The sequence below is a fragment of the Chionomys nivalis genome, chromosome 5, assembly GCF_950005125.1.
Source record: "Chionomys nivalis chromosome 5, mChiNiv1.1, whole genome shotgun sequence".
Taxonomy (NCBI): Eukaryota; Metazoa; Chordata; class Mammalia; order Rodentia; family Cricetidae; genus Chionomys; species Chionomys nivalis.
In genome coordinates, this window is record NC_080090.1 from 29856247 (window position 1) to 29874918 (window position 18672).

Here is an 18672-nt window from a genome sequence, read left to right on the forward strand (position 1 = left end):
CATGTGCCACCATTGTTTGGCCAGGAGTTTTTAAAAGGTAAAGTTTTAACTTGGGAAATGGGTTTACATAAAAGGAAACTGATGAGTAACTTGACCATTAGACACTTACAATGCTGTTATTTGATTATTTATGTGGTAGAATACTGTTAGTCAATTTTCATTCCTTAATAAAAAATACCTGAGAAAATCCATTTAAAAAGAAGAAATATCTATTTTGATTCATAGTTTTTTAAGCTTTATTTTATTTTTAATCATGCGTACATGTGGATCCGTGTGTGAATATGTGCATGAGTATAGGTGCCCACAGAAGCTGGAGTCCCTGGAATTGCAATCACAGGTGAATGTGAGCTGCCCAATGTGGCTGGAACCGAACTCACTTCTACTGCAAGAGTCGTTTGTACTCTTAAATGCTGAGTTGTCTCCAGCTCCTGGCTCAGCTGGGAAGGTTTCGGTCTGTGGTCAGTTGGCTCTTTTGCTTTGGACCCGGGGTCCATCATGACAGGGAAGTCATGAGAGGACTTGCTTAGGGTGGCATGCATGCCCGGGTCCTAATCTTCAGTGAGCTCTTTCCACTCCCCACGTCCTGAAGGCTCGACCATCCTCCAGCAGTGCCAAGAGCTGCTCACCAAGTCTTTAGCATATAAGCCTTTGGGACCGTTTAAGATCCAAAAATCATAACAAATAATGGAAGCCTTTTCTGTTTTTAATCAATTTCTTTAATAAAACATAATTTTAAATGTTTTTGCTATGGAAAGTAAATTCTACCTTGCGGGAAAGAGAAAGTTCCTCAAAACGGTCAACAGTTTATTCACATATTGGAACGGGTCAGCCAGTGAAAGTCCTAAAGAAAGACAAAAAAGGACAGCATTCATTCAGAAGAAATACCTGTATTTGACTCACTGTGATTGCTTTATAACGTAGAACTAGACAATCATGGTAAAATAAGGTTTGTGTTTGGTCTAGTCAAAAGGAGGTAAAAATTAATTAGTGAAACCAGCTGTCTTACACAAAGCAGCCTAGGAAACTTACTTTTTCCGAGTCTTCTTCCACTAACCGTGATCAGAACACAGAAAAGCAGAGTTAGAAAGAAACAGACATTTACTTGGCAGAGAAGGGACAAGACCCCGATCTCAGGCCTGAGATGCACAGACAGGAAGAACTATGGAGCTTTTGGCAGTGTCCTCCCCACTTGGCCAAGACACGGGTTACCACAGAGCAGTTAGTTGTCCTAACCTGTGGGTCGTGGCTCCTTTGGCAAACGTCTTCCTCCAGAAATATTTACATTATGATACATATCAGTAGCAAAATTACAGTTATGAAGTATCAATAAAAAATGCATGGTTGGGGGTCAGCACAATGTGAGAAAGGGTCACAACATTAGGAAGGTTGAGAACCACTGCCACAGAGAGATTCCTACGCAAAGCGAGAAGCAGCCAGCCTGCATTGTGAGTCAAGGGCAAATGGTGGTAGACAAACATTCAGTTAAAAGACAAAAGCTTGGAAATGAAAATATGTCAGAATTCCACTGGAATGAAGGTTAAAATATATTAAAGTGTTTAATATAAAAATAATCCTACAGAATTACTAATGGGGATGATAATTTATACTTCTCCAGAAATACCCAAATGATGTTCAGAGGAAAATTGCAGAACAGATTTAAAGCAGATCCTTAAATGAATTAGAAAGTTTCCTGCCAATGCCACCTGCCTGCTTCCTCAGCATAACCTATGTGTGTTCATCTGCCTAGCCAGCAAGCTCTGTTCTTGGAATCCTTTCTCTCAGCTCAAAGGTAAATTCTCAAGTCTCTGATGTCTATTTTCACACAAACAGAATTTCAGCAGAATTCTATATATCTGACAGTTTCCAAGCTAGTTGCTGTGTATTTTATTGATTGTTCAGGTATCTGACCATTTGTGCTCCATCTTACGCAAAGAAGAAAGAGACTGGCAGCAGATCTTTGTCTGAGAACCAAGAGAGGGACACTAGCTATACGTCACTATGCGCCAGAGGTCACATAACTGAGCGGGATGCAACCACGAGATCCACGATTACAGACTCATCGATGCTGTGCTCACTGCATTTTCTTTTCTGCTCTTCTTGACATAGAGCCCCTGTCTTTCCATCTCCTCTTTGCTAACTCACTCTGATCTCAGTTTAAGCACTACCTCCAATGAGCTTTGCCTATAGCACCAATGTATTTCTTCACTTAGACTTGCTCAGAACAGCAAGTCGATTCCTTCCCGTCATGTCCTTGCTCTGTCATGTTTTGTTTACTTGTTACTCCAACAAGCACACATAACAATATCTCAACAAATACTTGTTAAACAAGCAAGTGAAACTTCCAAATTCAGAAAGAAACTTAAAAAGACTTCTGAATCCCAGAGAGTATGCCTCTCGGGGAGGAATCAGGAGAGAACGTGTGTTTCTTGCTTTCTGCTCAGTAGCTGAACTTGCCTGGGCTTTCCGTGTGCTCTGTGGTTCAATCATGATGTTGATAAGACAGGGTTTACTTGTGTCTTCCAGTGCCTGCCTCAGAGAGTTTTGGAGTTCTTCTGGTGTTTGTACAAAATACCCTTTGCCTCCAAATGCAGTCATGACCTGCTCATAATGCGAGTTTGGCAAGAGACACATCGGCGGGACACTGAAAAGCAAGTTATAAGTCAATAAAATTTAAATCTTTCAGCTTCTAGAAAAAGTAATGTCCCCAAATTATCTGTGAAAAACATAAGCTGACCCAAGGGCATACTTTTTTCCAGAACAGCTCTCTATAACAGCGATATGCAGAACACGTGATCCTTGTTCCTTCTTTATTCCCTCTCATATTTCCATGCCCCCTTGGTGAGCGAGCCAAACTCCAGGCCTTCGTTGCTAGAAGAACCTGCAGCTTTCTCTGCCAGTGGCAACATTCTTAAAAGTCAATGCAGCCATAACTGGTAGGTTACTGGCTGGCTGTTGTAGGGTTTCGGGTTAGGGTTTTTTTTTTGTTTGTTTGTTTTGGTTTTTGTTTTTTTGTTTTTTTTTTAATCTCCTTTGTTCATTTGCTTTTGAGACAGAATCTATATATAACCTTGACTGGCCTGGAATTTGTTGTATAAACTGACTGTCTTAAACTCTCAGAGATCTGCCCATTGCTGCCTCCTGAGTATTGGGATTAAAGGCATGTGTCACCATGCCTGGTTCCCCACCCCCTTTTTATTCTCTGATGGATTTTTTTTAAGCCTAGTTCTTTTTCCCTTTAGAGCAAAACAACAACAACAAAAACAACAAACTAAACAAAAAGCAATCAGTTAAGCATTGGATCCAAGCCTAACGAAGATACCCAATAATCCTTTGACAGCACTTTAAATGTCACCTGCATTCTAATTATTGGATGTGGAATATACCCTTCAATCTGAAGTCTTCAACTTTGAAGCCAACAACTATCTCAACTATTTGAAGATTCTCATCTTTGGTTCTTGTTGATACTGAATTTTCAATAGTTCAATGTGATTCAGGTAAATATGCATTTCTCGAAGCATGTACAGAGTCGCCTGGTGCAGGCTGTGATGTGTGTGGTCATGTAGGTATCAGGGTGCTAACTGGCAATGTCACAGAGCAGAGCAGTCTGGCCCATGTCACTTGTCCTCTGCTACAGCTGGCTGATCACTGCACAGAACCAGCAGAGGGCATGGTACAGAGGCAGCACCATCAGAGCTGAGATGCCAATACATAAAACCTAACCTCCTCTTTATTTTTGCTTGTTCTGAGACAGGACCTTGCTGTGTGGCAGAGTCTGTCTGGAACTCAGTATGTAGCCCATGCTGGTAGCCTCACTCTAAACCTCTTGCCTCAGCCTCCCAAGGGCTTGAACTACAGTTTCCCCTATTTTCCACTGAGTCTTTTTGTGTATGACGGAGTCTTGATATGTCTTGGACCCATCAGCTCAAGGATCTCCTCTTCCCATCTCCAGACAGACTAGTGAACTACAAGTGTGTGTCACTACACCTGGGTCCCTGTACTTTTTATTGTTTATATAGCAATGTCCAGTAGAACTTTCTATAATGATAAAAATTTTTTACATACAGTATGGTGGTCACATCACTGCCTGTTACTATGGGTAACTGAAATGTAACTAAACTGAGAAATTGAATTTTTAAGACTTATTTATTTATTTATTTGCTTTTGAGACGGGGTTTCTCTGTGTAGTCCTGGATGTCCCAGAACTCACTTTGCTGACCAGGCAGGCCTGATCTCAAACTCAGAGATCTGCCTCCTTCTGCTTGTCAAGTGCTGGGCTTGTTGTGTGTGCCACCATGCCTAGCAACAAAATATTTTTATTTTATATGTATGGGTATTTTGCTGGCATGTACGTCTATGTACCTACCACATGTGTGCAGTGCCCAAAAAGCCAGAGAGGTTTTAACAACTGTCAACAACTTCTCAGTCAAAGAGGAAAGGGTACTGATTTTTTCTTTTAATGAGACAGCGTTTTATGTAACTCAAACTGACCTAGACTTGCTATATAGTCAAGGATGTCCTTGAACTGCTGATTTTCTTGTATCTACCTCTGATTGATAGGTGTGCTCCAGCATCTGGGTATGAAATGCTGGGTATGAAATGCTGGGGCTCAAACTTAGGGCTTTGTGAATAAGAAGCAAGTATTCTACCAACTGAAGCCTAGAAACTTTATTTATTTTTAACTAAGTTTACGTAGTAACATGTGATTCAGAGCTTCTTCACCAGATAGCACAGTCCATACTATTAAGTAGAATGAAGCTAAAAGGCATGGCGTGGTGGTTTGAATGAGAATGGCCCCCACAGGCTCCTACATTTGAATATGTGGTCCTCAGTTAGTGGAACTATTTGGGAAGGATTATGAAGTGCGGACTTATTGGAGGAGGTGTGTCTCTGGGGACAGGCTCTGAGGTTTCAAAAAGACTATACTATTCCCAATGTGTTCTCTGTCTCCTGCTTGTGGATCAAGATGTGAGTGCTCAGCTGCTGCTCCAGGGCCATACCTCCACTCCACCATCATTAACTTAACCCTCTAAAACTGTAAGCCTAATTAAACTTTTTTAAAAATACAAGTTGCTTTGGTTGTGGTGTTTTATCATAGCAAATGAAAAGTATACAAATGGCTATAGAAAAAACAACAGTGTAATGAAAACACTGGCACTCTACTCTCTGACCGTCTCAAAAAGTTTTGTCAATGCCCACGGCAGTTCTGACAGTCTTAGCTTGACTCTGCAATCAGATGGTAAAGGCTTAGCTTTTTGGTAAAAGTAAGGAAGATCTTTAAATCACAAATAGTATGCCAACTATTTGTGATGGTTAACCTTGGTTGTCAGCTTGACTACATAGACTAACACCCAACCATCTGGGCATGACTGTGAGGGATTTTCTTGACTGGATCATTTGAGGTCAGAAGACCCACTCTACATTCGAGCCACACCTCATGGCAGTCCGGATGAGAGGACATGGAAGAAAGAAGCTTGCTTTTTGTTTACTTGCCCTCAGCTTTGGTGGCATGTTCCTCTATTCTGCTGCCAGGCGTTCCTTCACTGGTGTTAGAGACTACTTTCTCAGGGTTCCAGTGAATACTACAGATGAGCTAAGGCATCAGATTCGTGGACTAAACAGCTACTGGACTCTTGGCCATCCATTGTAAAGCAGCCACGGTTGGGTGGCCAGACCACAGACTGTGAACCACTAATACATTTCCTTTTCATATATGCAGATTCACATTTACATTCATGAGTTCTGTTCCTTGAAAGAACCTCGACTAATACAGCATTAACAGTTCTCCCTGGTGTAAATACCAGCACTGCTATTACCCTAGGGTAGACATCACAAATCGTGACCTGGGTCTTCAGTGTCCCTGACTGTAAACAATTATAGACAGCTGTACAGAAAAGATCCAAGAAGAAGTGGCTTCTGTCACTTTAAAAAGGCTGACAAACTAACCAAGTTTATAGCATGTAGGCACATTCCAATACAGCAAACTTTTAAGACAGACTAACACATGACACAACCTAACTGTGCATTTGTTATGAGTTACTCACATTGCAGCAGCTTCTTGAAGATTTGACATTTTCCCCCAAGTGTCTGCATCAACTCCTTGGTATATTCCATTATTGTTTACTACCAAGACTATAATTGGCAAGTTGTACCTAAAAGGGAAAGTAAACTATGAAGAGATCATTCTTTCTAAAGCAATTCCTTTTCTTAACACTGAAATTTTTACTTAAAAGTAGACAATTTCAATAATTTTTTTTCAATAGGGAAAACCAAGCATTAATTATCCTAATAAAAATATAAAACCATTGATAGAAACGCTGCAGCTGCAGGACGTACTCAAGGCTGACAGTCTGCTTAGCCATGGATCTTAAATAACTAAACTTTTACAGGCAGCTACAAGAAAAACTCCTTCTCCATTCCCTCCCTCCCTAGGCCTATTTCTACATGGTTCCTAGGAACACTGTCTGAAAAGTCCCGTTATATTGTTGAAAGTGTCAATGACAACCAGCTCATGCTGGATGTTGTGAAAGACACATTGGCAAATAACACCCGATCTGCATTTCTAATGAAAACCAGCATGGCATGATTGGTACAGAAGACAAGCATCCAAATGTCTCAAAAACAGTGCAGCAAAGATGAAAAGCCTAAAAAGGCTGAAAAAGAATGTGGGTTTGCTTTTATACATTGTTGTATGATATTTTGATTGTGTTCTGACAAATAAAGTTTGCTTGGCACCAGAGGGCAGGGTCAGCCACCATCTGACCAAAATTTACCACAAAGGACTGTAGAGAGAGGAGACAGGAAGTAGTAAGGTGGGGCAGAGAGCGGATCTCAGCCCTTTTGGACAGAGGAACTGAAGAGGAAGAAAGCAACTGGCAGTTGCTCCTTGTTCTTGATCTTTCAGGTTCTTACCCTAATATTTGACTCTCGGTTTTTGTTGATTAAAATTAATTAGATTAATGCTTCATCATATTTTTCCCTGAGGGCTTATGGTAACGACACAACTAAGTAACATGACTGTAGAAGCCATTTGCTCTCTGCGCTGGAAAGGAATTACCACCCTCTAAAAGGCTCAATTCTCCGCGCTGGAAAGGAATTACCACCCTCTAAAAGGCTCAATTTTTTTCACACATCATCTTTTTGGCATATGTGGATTTTCAGTATAAACCTCTAATAGGCCAAACTTTCCCCTAAACCGCAATAATGCTGACTATGAAAAACATTTGAGAATTGAACATGCCTACTGTATAATAACATTTTTCATTAGTGTATTTTTAATTTTTATTTAGATTTATTTAGTTTATGTATGTGTGTATTTTGCTTACATATATACATGTGCCTGCCTAGTACCCTCAGAGGTCAGAGGTCAGAAGAGGGCTTTTGGGTCCTCTGGAACTAGAGTTACAGGAAGTTGTAAGCCTCTGTTGTGGGTATTGGAAATCAAATTTAGGACTTCTGTAAGAGCAACAAGTGCTCCTAATCTCTGAGCCATCTCCAGCCCCACAGAAGTATATTCTTTTTTTCTTTGTTTTAGTTTGTTGTTGTTTTGTTTTTATTTTTTCTGTTTTTTGCTTTGTTTTGTTTTGTTTTTTTGAGAAAGGGTTTCTCTGTACAGCCCTAGTTATCATGGAACTCACTCTGTAGACCAGGTTGGCCTCAAAGTCAAGAGAGATCCACCTGCCTCTGCCTCCCGAGTGCTGGGATTAAAGGTGTGCGCCACCACCGCCTATCTAAAGTGCACTCTTAGGTGAGATTATACAGTTTATAGAATAAGCAGCGTGAAAGGAAAGCGACTCCTGTAGTCCAGGTTGACCCTGAACTTGCTAAGCAGCTGAGGATAACCCTGGTCTCCAGATCCTTCTGCTTACACTGTCATCTCTATTCCCAAATGCTGGGATTAGTGGAGTGCATTGCCAAACCTGGTTTGATCTTGACAGTTTTTTTATACCACAGTATTGAAAGTCCCAAAACATGTTTCACAAAAAACCTACTACCCTAGTAGAACAGTCTTATACAGTTTGAACACAGCTGGGCTAAGAGGTCGGGAGAGTCCTCATGAGAGACTCAGTGGGAGTCTCTCCATGAAAGTTTATAACTAGGAACCTCAAAACACGATGCTGTCTGGGACTCCTGTTGTGAAGCAAGTGAGTAGTGTGCGTTTTCATATTATGAGAATGAAATGCTATGATTTAGGGCTCTGTTTACCTGCAGATGGTTTCTACTTCCATGCCAGAAAACCCAAAGGCACTGTCGCCTTCCACACAGATGACCCGCTGCCCGGGACTTCTATCTTTAGCCACCAGAGCAGCTGCAATAGCAAATCCCAAACCAACTCCCATTGTTCCAAAGGTGCCAGCATCAAGCCTGTCAAGAACAAAGCTAAAATCAAACTCTCTTGTACATGTCATGCAGGGTGGAGGTGGCATAAACCTTTCCATCTATATTCATATGGTTTATGGAAAAAGTTAAGTAATAGACATTTTTCTTTAATATTAAATTTTTGGAATATAAGGAAGCAAGTTGTCGAGGATAAGCGGCATGAAAGGAAAATGCCACGCATAATTGCTTGGATGAATGTAAAAAACTGAGTGCACGGGCAGGGCGGTGGTGGCGCACACCTCTAATCCCAGCACTCGGGAGACAGAGGCAGGCGGATCTCTATGAGTTTGAAATCAGCCTGGTCTACAGAGCTAGTTCCAGGACAGGCTCCAAACCCTGTCTCGAAAAACCAAAAAAAAACCCCACAAAACTGAGTACACAAACCATCACATTACACCAAGAATTATGAACCACAAAAACTATAAAACTATAAAATCTCACCTAGGAGTACACTTGAGCTGAGCAATGGAGGCACACGCCTTTAATCCCAGCATTCAGGAAGCACAGGCAGGTGGATCTTTCTTGGGTTTGAGGCCAGCCTGGTCCTGGCATGTACAATTCTAAAATATTTTTCTTAATCAGTATTACTGTGGTTTCAAATTAAACACACTGTCATTTTTTCTTGGAGTCTTACCTGTGGCGAGGAAGGTAATTCTGAAGCACGGTACGGCCGATGTCCATAGTATTAGCCCCCTCACTCACTATAAAGCAGTCTCTGGGTAACTGTTCTTGAACATGGTAGAATACTGTGTAGTAATTCATAGGGAGGGATCTTTTAGAAGCTAATTCCTAAAAACAGAGGTAGGCACACACTAAGTGACACTGGGACATAATGATAATAACAGTGTCAGCACCAAAGTCATTTTGGAACAGTTCAATACCACCAGTCGGCTACAAGATTCCCAAATGGCTGACTCTGCGAACAATCCAGAACCATGCTGAGAACAATGTGCTCTTCAGTCCCAGTTGGGACACAATACATAAGCTAGGGAATCCCCACGACCCGGTGAGTGGATGAACACCTGGAGAAGTCTTATAGTAAAGATGGCTGAGCAACACTGGGCTAAACAAATAGAACGGTCATACCTCTGCACTCTTACAAAAACATTGTCTTAACTATTTTTCAGAACAGTTTTATCTGAAGTATGGTCCTAAATTTAAAACTAAAAGTTAGGCCAGGCGGTGGTGGCGCACGCCTTTAATCCCAGCACTTGGGAGGCAGAGGCAGGAGGATCTCTGTGAGTTCGAGACCAGCCTGGTCTACAAGAGCTAGTTCCAGGACAGGCTCCAAAACCACAGAGAAACCCTGTCTCGAAATAAATAAATAAATAAATAAATAAATGTATGTATGTATGTATGTATGTATGTATGTTAGGATTACAGAAGAAGATCTGAAAATTTGGTTCTTCTCTCACAGTGTAGAGGAGCTATGTTATATGTTACATCTATTTAAAAAGTCCCTGATTGACAGAGCTGTAGCAAGGTCTTCAAACAGCCTCATGGTCACGAGTGCTGAGAGGAGCCACTGGTGTTTCATCAGTTAACAGTCCTGTCCCGGCACTCCAGCCTCACTGGTGCTACCCTGCTCTGCTGGAGGTTACATTCCCCTGTGCATGAGAGATGTCCCACGCCCCTAGCGTGGACAAAGGAGCAAACCCTAAGGGGCTCCTAGGGAAAGACACATTACTTACAACAATGGAGAAACTAGAACTTAGACTAGTTCTTGGCAGTAGAAATAGTCACTAAGATTCTCCTGCACAGCGGAGTCAGCCACATCAGTTCTACTAGGATGTTTGGTTCAAAATACAAACTTACTCTATGATGACAGATACATTAGGAAACACAAGTGCCTAACTCAAATTGCAGATGTGCAAATGTATTGTTCTTTCAGGAGGAAACCCTAGGGCAGGCTGGAGAGACTGCTCAGTGGTCAAGGGCATTTGTTGCTCTCATGGAGGACGCAGGTTGGGCTCCTGTACATACATGGTAGTTCACAACTATCCATAACCAGTTCCAGCTCACCTCCAAGGGTTCTAGACACACATGGTGCACATACATGCAAGCTCACACAAAATGGAATCAACAACTTAAAAAGAAGAAACCCTAATGTAGACTGAACACTGCACCCAGCTGAACCAAGACACACCCAAATACACAAAACAGTAAAAGAAAACCTACCACCCCATCTGACAATCAAAGAGAAAGTGCTGTATTTACAATGACTTTGAATAGAAAACAGCAACACTGCTGAAGAGACCCACTGTAGTACTTGCTGGGAAGGATTAGTGGTGACCTCAAAATTCAAGACAGTGTCCAAACCTTCACTATAAGGCAAAGTCACAAGGGCAGATGTGAAAGCCACAAGAGTTTCCGGCAGTGATGTGAAAGATAAATATGGCAGTGTGTGTGGAAGGGGTGGACTGAACACTCACGTGCCTCGAAGGAAAGATTTCTTAAGGGCAGATAACCAAGTCCTAACATGCCCTTAGGACTTAAGGGACATTCTTGCATCAATCCTTAAATGTCATAGGATTTAATTATGATATTATGCACCAAAATCAAACTGACAGCTTTCCAGGGTCAGATTGCTTTTCTTCTATCAGCTCACAGTGACTCAAGAACCATACCCTTTGGATGCTCAATTATGCAAGGAGCTTAAGGCCCTTTCAAGGTAAAGTAAAAGCATGCACATGGGCATGCATATGCTTTTTCTTAACTATTTACAAGGTTGAAACTTTACTATCCACCCCCTCCCACACACACAGCGTTTCTCTATAGACCAGGCTGGCTATGAACTCTGAGATCCGCCTGCCTCTGCCTCCCCAGTGCTGGGATTAAAGGCATGTGCCGCCATGCCAGGCTTCACTACCATTTTCTATTAGGCCCTTATCTGACTTTCTAGTTTGTGGGCCTTTTGAGAGCTGTGCCCCAGCAGCACCCCTTTTGATCCCCAAGCTTACACAATGCAGTACTTCCTAGGACTGTCTATGCCCCATTATGAGAGGCCAAAGCAACTCATCAACCTGAAGGGATCTTGAAACACAACTGGTCCCACATTACCTTGGATGCAGCTTCATTGGTCCTCATTTTTTCCCTCAGAGTCTCCCACCATTTACTGTCTATGGGGTACTGCCATGGGGTTTTATCAAACTGTTCCAAAAGCTAAAAATAAATAAACAAACAAACAAACAAACAAATTAACTTCCTTAAAGTAGGCAATGGCACACTGCTCCACCCTTCACATTGCTCACACTTGCTTCTCTTCCTGCAGAGCAACTGATGGCAGACCAGTGGGTGGCAGGGTGAGCCACACACACAGACTAAATGCTGCAGAATGACTGCACATGTGACATGGACTGCGTCTGCATCTCAAATGCTGTGTACGCAAGATAACGAATATCATACAAAATCGAGCGATAAATGTGACCATATTTTACCTCCGGCCACAATGAAATGTATAGATTACATATAAATAGGAAGTCAGACAAGTCCTTGATTATAGTTTAAAGAATAAAAATTCCTTTACTACCTAAAAATATACTGTTATATGTCCACTGTGTAAGTCAAGTTAAACTAATGCTGTACTGTAATTTTCTCAGAAAGCTGAATTCTACCTACTGAATTCTGGTTTGAATAACCTTAAATTTTCATGACATCAAATTAGTGTTCTAAACGCTCAACTTCCACAAATATGAACAGTGTACAATGAGCTGAATTTACCAAGTTCCAAATTTACAGTTAAAGTTAGTTTCCCATCATGAACTTGCCACCAAGCCAATCAAGACTAACATTATCCAGAATTGACTGTCCACAGAGAACAGTCCACAGGAATTAAAATCCAGAGAAAGGAATTACCTGCTTAGAAACAGCATTTATGTCTCCTAGCAAAGTCACAGAAGGCCTTACATTATTCCCCAATTCTTCTGCACAGATATCAATCTAAAAAAGAGAAAAACCTGAAGAACAAGACATGTTTGGTCTTTTTTGTTTTGAACAAATTGAGAAATTATTTTTTATTTTCTGTGTATGAGTGTTTTGTCTGTATGTATGTCTGTATCACATGTGTGCCTGGTGCCCAAAGAAGAGAGAAGAAAGCATTAAATACTCTTGAACGGAGTTACAAATGGTTGTGGGCTGCCATGTGAATTCTGGGAATTGAACCCTGAACCTCTGGAAGAGCAGCCAGCTCTTAAAAACCTTTAAGAAAGGCTATTGTGCCAGTGGTGGGGTGCATGCCTTTAACCCTAGCACTTGGAAGGCAAAGGCAGGTGGATCTCTGAGTATGAAGCCAGCCTGGTCTACAGAGTGAGTTCCAGGACAGCCAGGACTAAACAGAGAAACTCTTGTTTCCAAAAACAAAAAACAACAACAACAACAACAAAACAAACAAAACAACAACAACAAAATCCATCCAAATAAAAACAACAACAACAAAACTTTAAGAAGGACAGAGAGGCGACTCAGAAGTTAAGACCTCTTCTAGAGGACCTCAGTTTGAGTCCCAGCACCGGCTCCAGTTCCTGGGTATGTGGTGCCCTCTGCTGACCTCAGCGGGCAACAGGAGAGGTTGGAGTACTTTCCAGACATTCAGTTTAGGGGCAGGTGAGTTCAAGGCAGAGTCGTCTAGAGGTTTCCAGAGGCAGTTTTGGCATCTAAAAGGACAATTCACCTCCTTACAAGGCCGAGGTGTCCCTCCAGTCTATCACCCTACTTAAGCCTCTCTTTGTCTTTAAATACACTCCAGCTGCAAGGAAGAGGCAAATTATGCTTTTCAAATGGTTTCAGACTCGACTTTGAAAGCTTTTCTACTTAAAATTAGCACGAGATGCTTTGTAGGCTTGAAAAGGCAGCTGACTTTGGTACCTGTAATTACATCAGATAATTTGTAAAATCTATTTCTGTAAGAGAAAAGGTTCTTTACAAAAGAGGGAGAACAAAGAAGCACAGAGTCAGCTGATCAGAGTCATCCCCCGCCCCCATGCCCAGTACCTGAATAAACTTCACATCTGCCTGGTATCTTGGAGGCAATCCAAAATGTAATATCCAGTTCAGCCTCGCACCAAATAACACAATCACATCAGCAAACTGCAGAGCCCTGTTAAAAAAATTAACAACAAACAAACTAATGATTTTCCTAAAATATTTTCGAAGTCTAGATAATTTGGAGCTTCTGAAGTAAATCTGATCTTTCTAATTGAGTTTTGAAAGATTGGGAAGATGGCTCAGTGGGCAAAATGCTTACTGTGCAAGCATGAGAACCTGATCTGGACCCTTGGTGCCCACATAAAGGGTGACTGCTATGGTGCTGTCCCTACCTGAGCGCTGGGGGTGGGGACAGGTGCAAGCCAGGTGCCTAGTCAAACTGGTTATCTTCAGGCTCAGTTAGAGACCCTGTCTCAAAACTAAGGGGAAATGTGACTGAGAAGAAACCTAAGAAATCCTTGGCATTCACACCTGCATGTATGCACTCTACCCCCCAACACATAGAAAAACATAATCTGTCATTTTGTTTTGAAGATGGGATATTGCTTTTTAAACTAAAGTTGGCCTCAAACTTGTGGTCCTCTTCCCTCAGCCTCTAAATGTTGAGGTTACAGGCATGTACCACAATGCCTGGATAGCTTTTGGTTTGTAGGTTTTTCTGGGGCTAAAACCAGGACCTCAAGCATGCTAGTCAGGCACCTTAGTGAGTCACACTCCAGCTCCCAGACCCTATGTTTGCATCTCAATGCATTCTTCACACTGATTTCCAGGAGCAGATTCTCCTTGGTGATGGGATTAAAGACATGAGCCACCATGCCCAACTTATACAATGCAGGATTTCATGCCTGCTAGATAAGGACTCTTCCAATTGAGCTACATCTTCAGTCTGGAATTGCTTTCGAAAATATACTATATGCATATACCTAATATGCAAATAATCGAGACCAGGTTGTGCTTTCACAAATTTTCAGTAACTTCACCATCTAAATTTGGGATTTTTGCCTTGTGAAAATTCCAAAGATTCTACCGACGGTACTGTAAGCACATCCCTCTGTAGGTAGCAGAAGGCAGATATTATGCTAGTGTGATTCCAACTGAAGAATTTTTACAGATATAGAAAAAATGGAAATTGGATAAGAGTTCAAAACAACTACCAGGAAGTGATAGGGAGACAGATGCAAGAGGATCTCTCTGAGTTTGAGACCAGCCTGGTCTACAGGGTAAGTTCCAGGACAACCAGAACTACAAAGAGAAAATCTGTCTTAAAAACAAACAAACAAAGAGACAGAAATCTTTAATAAATAAATAAATTAATAATAATAATAATAATAAAAAACAAAAAAGAAACAAAGAGCCTGAAATGCCACACACCTGGATCTGGCTGCACCTACACAGTTTGGATGATTGTCAGGGACAACACCCTTCCCCATAGGGGTGGGCAAAAATGGCAAATTGCACTGCTCCACCAGCTTCCGGAGACTGTCCTCTGCACGGGAATAAGCAGCACCTACAAGAAATGCAAATCACTGGATGATCAGTCACACTGCACATTGGGAACCTCCAAAGAATCATGTGATCCTCTACTGCATAAACATCAGCTTTAAAGCAAAATGAACTGTGATGAATATTCTGAAGAACTGCTTCTCAACAAAAACTTGTATCTCCTGCTGCTCTCAGCTTCCTGCTTTATGCGCAGGGTCTACTAAACTACTACCCACAATTCCCTGAATGTAAATGGGCAGGGAAGACCTTTGCCCTCTATTACCTGTAAGCCTCCTCTGCAGTACACTGTGTCTGAGTTTCAAGGGTTGCTACAATGCTGTGGTACATATCTGTTTTTACAACTGTGTGCTGCAGAATAAAACATGCCCTCAGTGGCACTGAGAACTTACTGTTTCGACATATATGAATAATTTCATTTCTGAAGTCATCATGACTGCTATTATTTTATTTAATTTTTATTTAATTATTTAATTACACACACACACACACAGAGAGAGAGAGAGAGAGAGAGAGAGAGAGAGAGAGAGAGTTTTGTTTTTCAAGATAGGATTTCTCTCTGTAACAGTCTTGGCTGTTCTGGAACTTGCTTTGTAGAGCAGGATGGCCTCAAACTCACAGAGATCCTCTTGCCTCTGCCTCTTGAGTGCTGAGATTAAAGGCATGTGCTACCATTGCCCAGCTTTAATTTTATATTCTTTAGAGCTAATAGCATATTATCCATTTCTCTATAGAATTTTACTAAATAGTATAGTTACATTCATATTCAGTATCATGTTCTGCACTAAAAGGTCATCTTAGAATTCTTTATTATGCATATGCAAGAAAAATAGTGCTTTTAGTTCAGCCAGAAAGTTTTCTTACTCTTTTTCTTGTCTGGGTGTCTTTGTATACTCAGGCCTTGCTTCTTAGACACCTTTGTTCCCCTTGTCTACTTGGGGAACGACTGTTTCTTAATGGTACAGCTGTGGATGTCATAGCCTCTAGATCCTTTTTTCACAACACCCACATAAAATACTCCCTTTCTTATAACTCCATCTCACCTTCCCAGAGCACACAGCATAGGAGTATATATATAAAACAGTGAGGGTGTAGCTCAGTAGATAAGGTGCCTGCAGTGTAAGCATGAGGACCCAAGTCTGGATCCAGACGTGGCGGTGCACATCTGTAACCCTAGCACTGGAGAGTCTGGATCCAGACGTGGCAGTGCACATCTGTAACCCTAGCACTGGAGAGTCTGGATCCAGACGTGGCGGTGCACATCTGTAACCGTAGCACTGGAGAGTCTGGATCCAGACGTGGCGGTGCACATCTGTAACCCTAGCACTGGAGAGTCTGGATCCAGACGTGGCGGTGCACATCTGTAACCCTAGCACTGGAGAGTCTGGATCCAGACGTGGCGGTGCACATCTGTAACCGTAGCACTGGAGAGTCTGGATCCAGATGTGGCGGTGCACATCTGTAATCCTAGCACCAGAGGAATGCAGACAGGTGGATCGCAGGAATCACTGGCCAGATACTCTAGCCAAATCAGTGAGTTTTGGATTCAGTAAAAGACCCTGTTGACAGCTACAGAAATACTTTTGGTATCCACATACACACATGCATGAAAATGTACACACATATACCATACATAGAATTAAAAAGAATTGTAAAGTGCACTTGTTTAATCCCAGCACTTGGGAGGCAGAGGAAGGCAGAGCTCTATGAGTTTGAGGCCAGTCTGGTCTACAGAGCAAGTGCCAGGATAGGCTCCAAAGCTACACAGATAAACCCTATCTTGAAAAACCAAAATAAATAAATAATCAATCTACAAAATAAAAAAAAGAAAAAACAATAATAATAAATTGCTAACAGGAATATAAATTGTTTCTGTGATACCTAAGGAGTAAGCAATTTCAGTTCCAAAAGTCATTCAGATACCCATACTTTTTAATTTAGTTAATTCTCTTTTTGGAGTGCTACCACAAATCCTAACTATGGAAAAACTTTTCATAAAAATGTTTACCACAGCTACTATAAACAAACAAACATTTGACAACAAGCGTCAATGTATAAAATTCAACATTAAAATTGTGTTTAGGAAATAACTTTAAGAAAAATACTTATTATAAATAGCTTATCAAATATAAAGCTGTCTATATAGCATTATCACAATATGTAAAATAGGCATAAAAAATAAAATATTGGCTGGGCAGTGGTGGTGTACACCTTTAATCCCAGCACTCAGGAGGCAAAGGCAGAAGAATCTCTGTGAGTTCAAGGCCAGCCGGATCTACAGAGCTAGTTCCAAGATAGCTAGGGCTGTTACACAGAGAAACCATCTCAAAACACCAAATTAATTAATTAATCAATCAACTAATTAATTTTAAAAGTGAAATAAAATACTGAAGGCCAAAACTTATTTCCTTGGATGGAGTGATTTCTTTTTTTTCTAAAACTTTTCTAGATTTTTCTGAAATATCTGTAATAGAAAAAACTTATTTGTAGGAGGGAGGGATTGCTTGTTGGTTCCCGGCTAGCTCGGACCCGAAATAATCACACAGAAACCATATTATTTCAATCACTGCTTGGCCCATTAGCTCTAGCTCCTTATTGTCTAACTCTTACATATTAATTTAACCCAACTCCACTAATCTGTGTATCACCACATGGCAGTGGCTTACCAGCAAAGTCTCAGCATGTATGACTCTGGCAGTGGTTCCATGGCTTCTCTCTGACTCCGCCCCTTCCTTCTCTCAACATACAGCCTTGTTCTTTTCCCCCACATAGTTCTGCTCTTCCCAGACACAGGCTCAAAGCAGTTCTTTATTCATTAATCAATAAAAGCAACATATAGACAGAAGACCTCCCATACCACTTATTTACTTCTAAGTCAAGAAATAAAATTATTCTTTGTAAAAGTGAGGTCTCCAGGCCACTGAACATGAGTTCTGTGATTTGGAAATGGATGAAAAGACCATTTGCTGCAATTACAAACACCAGAGCACATAAAAACAAACAACAAAGACAGTGTCAACATTCCCACAGTCTGTGACCTAGGAGTTCTTGTGCTACCTTTCCCGATGATGAGCAGGGGCCGTTTGGCATTTCTAATAACAGATGCTGCCATACACACAGCAGGGGTTTCGGCCATGCTAACTGGAGATGGCATGCAGCACTCCTTGTACCTAGAAATAAAAATGATGCTGTAATAATGAAAAGAGGCTAGGGGCTTGGAGATAGCTCAGCAAGTAAAGGCACTTGCCACCAAGTCCGAAGACCTGAGACTGGTGGAAGGAGACAGCTGACTCCATCAAACTGTCCTCTGACCACTAAAGCATGCATATGCACACACACAAATAAATGCTTTAGGCTGAGAGTGGTGGTGCACACCTCTAATCCCAGCACTCAGGAGGCAGAGGCAGGTGGATCTCTGTGAGTTCGAGACCAGCCTGGTCTACAGAGCAAGTTCCATGACTGGGTCTATAGCTATTGGGAAACCTGTCTCGAAAAAATTTTAAAAAGAGAGAGAGAGAGATCTATATTATCCAACTATCTAGACACACAATAAAATAGGGCATCAACCTCTACACAAGTTTAAAGGGAGGCTACATTTTCAACTCACCTAAGGCACACTGTCCTTCATTCCTCAGTATTATTTTGATAGTTATTCTCTCTCTCTCTCTCTCTCTCTCTCTCTCTCTCTCTCTCTCTCTCTCTCTCTCTCTCTCTCTCACACACACACACACACACACACACACACACACATACACTAGATGTATAATGTCTGGTTCTAACAAATAGAAACAACCCCAGTATACTGAATATACT

General features: G+C 41.4%; 1 protein-coding gene across 1 annotated transcript in view; it reads right to left on the reverse strand.

Moving 5' to 3' along the window:
* Positions 1-258: 258 nt before the first annotated feature.
* The window catches only part of Hacl1 (2-hydroxyacyl-CoA lyase 1), a 35366-nt gene continuing 16952 nt past the window's right edge, over positions 259-18672 (reverse strand). Inside the window, exons 8-17 of the mRNA XM_057770569.1 lie at positions 17917-18029; positions 14731-14866; positions 13366-13471; positions 12232-12315; positions 11437-11538; positions 9011-9165; positions 8203-8361; positions 6042-6149; positions 2455-2641; positions 259-841 (exon numbers count right to left, since the gene is read on the reverse strand). Coding sequence (XP_057626552.1) covers positions 809-841; positions 2455-2641; positions 6042-6149; positions 8203-8361; positions 9011-9165; positions 11437-11538; positions 12232-12315; positions 13366-13471; positions 14731-14866; positions 17917-18029 — 1183 coding nt within the window. The 3' untranslated portion in view covers positions 259-808. The remainder of the gene's footprint in view (positions 842-2454; positions 2642-6041; positions 6150-8202; positions 8362-9010; positions 9166-11436; positions 11539-12231; positions 12316-13365; positions 13472-14730; positions 14867-17916; positions 18030-18672) is intronic.